Source organism: Molossus molossus, unplaced genomic scaffold, assembly GCF_014108415.1.
Source record: "Molossus molossus isolate mMolMol1 unplaced genomic scaffold, mMolMol1.p scaffold_m16_p_1, whole genome shotgun sequence".
Lineage (NCBI taxonomy): Eukaryota > Metazoa > Chordata > Mammalia > Chiroptera > Molossidae > Molossus > Molossus molossus.
The window spans coordinates 12,581,209-12,583,355 of NW_023425344.1; the positions used below are offsets into that span (position 1 = coordinate 12,581,209).

Below are 2,147 nucleotides of genomic sequence, written 5' to 3' on the forward strand. Positions count from 1 at the left end.
ACCCTTCCAACCTCATTCAATGTGTCTCTTCATCTGGCTATTCATTTGTATCATTTGATATCTCTTGTAACAAACCAGTAATCTAATACGTAAACTGGTTTTCCAAAATGCCATAAGCCACTCTAGGAAATTAATGGAATCCAAGGAGGGTATCACATGAACCTCCATTTTATAGTCAATCATCAAAAGGACAGGTGACATCAGATATGGGGGCAGTCTTATGGGACTGAGCCATTAACCTATAGTATCTGACACTATCTCTTGGCATTTAGTACCTGAAGAAAGTTAAATTTGGAGGACACATGGTGAGTCAGTATCTGCTGAAACTGGAGAATTGCTTGGTTCAAATATATATATAACTTACCATTAAATAATCATTAAAATTTGAAATTTGGTTAGAATTATGCACAGTAAGATTGGGAGTAGATGTGTAAGTGAAGGTCTTGATACAAAGAAAAACTGAAGAAATTGTCCAAGTTAAAGTAGGGTGGGACAATGGCCTACAACATTTCTGACACTTTTATTGAAACTCAGGGATGGCTATTAGGTGAGTTTCTTATAAAAGTCAGAAATATTCAGATTAGTACATGCAACTCTCAATTATGTGCCTGTACTTAACAGAGAAGCTAATTACCTTGACCATATGCTTCCTCCCCTTCTCACTGGGAGTCTCTTATGTTTTCCCTTTGCCCTCTTCTTGTACACTGCATTGCATTTTATTTTAATTGCCACCTTGCTATCAAATGAAAGGGAAATATTGCTATAGGGATGGGTGGAAATTATAGGGTTTTCAACATTCCCCAGATGGGCTGGCTCCCAGACTTAGTGGCCTTGTTTTCCAGAATGTAAGTTTGAAGGTCATGGCCCAATTCCTAATCTGAGATCTGTGGACAACAGCACAGCATGTGGCTTGGAAAACATGACTTTACACAAAAGCTTTGTAGCTGAAGGAATTCTGGTTTCCTAGTTCTTCGTCTCTGTGGCCATGTCATACGACCTCTCTCAGCCTCAACTCTTCGACATAAGTTGCGTGGGCTGGTTAACTTCTAATGCCTCTTTTAGTTATAACAGCTTTCTCTAAAATTTAGGTGGGGTTCCACCTCCTTTATAACTTCTTCCTCAGCCACCCTCAAGACCAACTTAGGTGCATTTCTTCATCAAAATACATTATTATAATTCATGTTCCCCTATGGATCTTTTCCATAGATCTTCTTCCTACAGACAGAGACACTGCCTTATTTACCTTTAGATCATCAGTTCTTTCCATAATGTCCAGCCCATGACAGGCACTCAATCATCACTGGTTGAATCAATTAATAGGTTAATTAATGAATAAATTAAAAAATAGAAATAACTGACTCATGAAATTAATCACTCAAATAATTTCAAATGGTGAACTCTATTTTCTTTTTTTTTTTTCAAAGTACAATTTCTATTTATTTTTTTCCAGAGAATTTTTCTTCAGTCATTAAGAACTTAGCTTCTTACATGGGCTTTGGTGGAGGTTGTGGGGCAGCACCCGCAGGTCTAAACCGGGGTGGGGGTGTTCGGTCCTTCCGGGCTTCACGAGAACGATTCCTGACTACCTTGCTGTGAAGGGCACGGCTCACACAGGAATGTAGTTTCACATACAGCTTGGGAAGCACATAGGCGTTGAAGACACTTGCTTCAGAAATGTCCCTAACAGTTGTGGCCTCTACTATGTTTTGAATGAGGAACTTCTTAATGGCCTTGTCCTTGGGTGCGCAACGGGTGCAGCTGGTACAACAAATAGGCTGCACATGGCCAGGGCCTTTTTTGGCACAACTGTTGTTCCTTCTTTTCTTGGTCATCTTGGAAGCGAGGACCCAAGGGAGCTGAACTCTATTTTCTTTTCCCGATCTCGAGTCCAATATTACATGGTAGAGGCCTGGAAGGTAAGAAGAGACACCCTTCTAATTTTGTACTCAAGGATATGAACAATATTAACTAAAATGATTGAGTACTTATGTCGACCCATGGATAAAATTAACTTATTGATTAAACAAAACAAACCTCTGAGATAGATACAATTAATAACATTTCTGTAATGACACGGACACTGAGATTTAGTTATGGAGTGTAGTCAAGGTTTCACAGCTAGTGAGCAGGGAAGCCTGAATTTGTGG

At 39.4% G+C, this 2,147-nt stretch overlaps 1 protein-coding gene across 1 annotated transcript; it reads right to left on the minus strand.

The window, feature by feature from the left end:
- Nucleotides 1-1,484: 1,484 nt before the first annotated feature.
- LOC118615900 (40S ribosomal protein S26-like) lies at nucleotides 1,485-1,832 on the minus strand. The gene has a single exon (XM_036241185.1). It carries the CDS (start codon nucleotides 1,830-1,832, stop codon nucleotides 1,485-1,487), a length of 348 nt encoding a protein of 115 aa, XP_036097078.1.
- Between the last annotated feature and the right edge of the window lie 315 nt (nucleotides 1,833-2,147).

What these genes read in the sequence shown, in the direction of transcription:
- LOC118615900 (XM_036241185.1), bottom strand. Translation starts at nt 1,832, where the DNA reads ATGACCAAGAAAAGAAGGAACAACAGTTGTGCCAAAAAAGGCCCTGGC.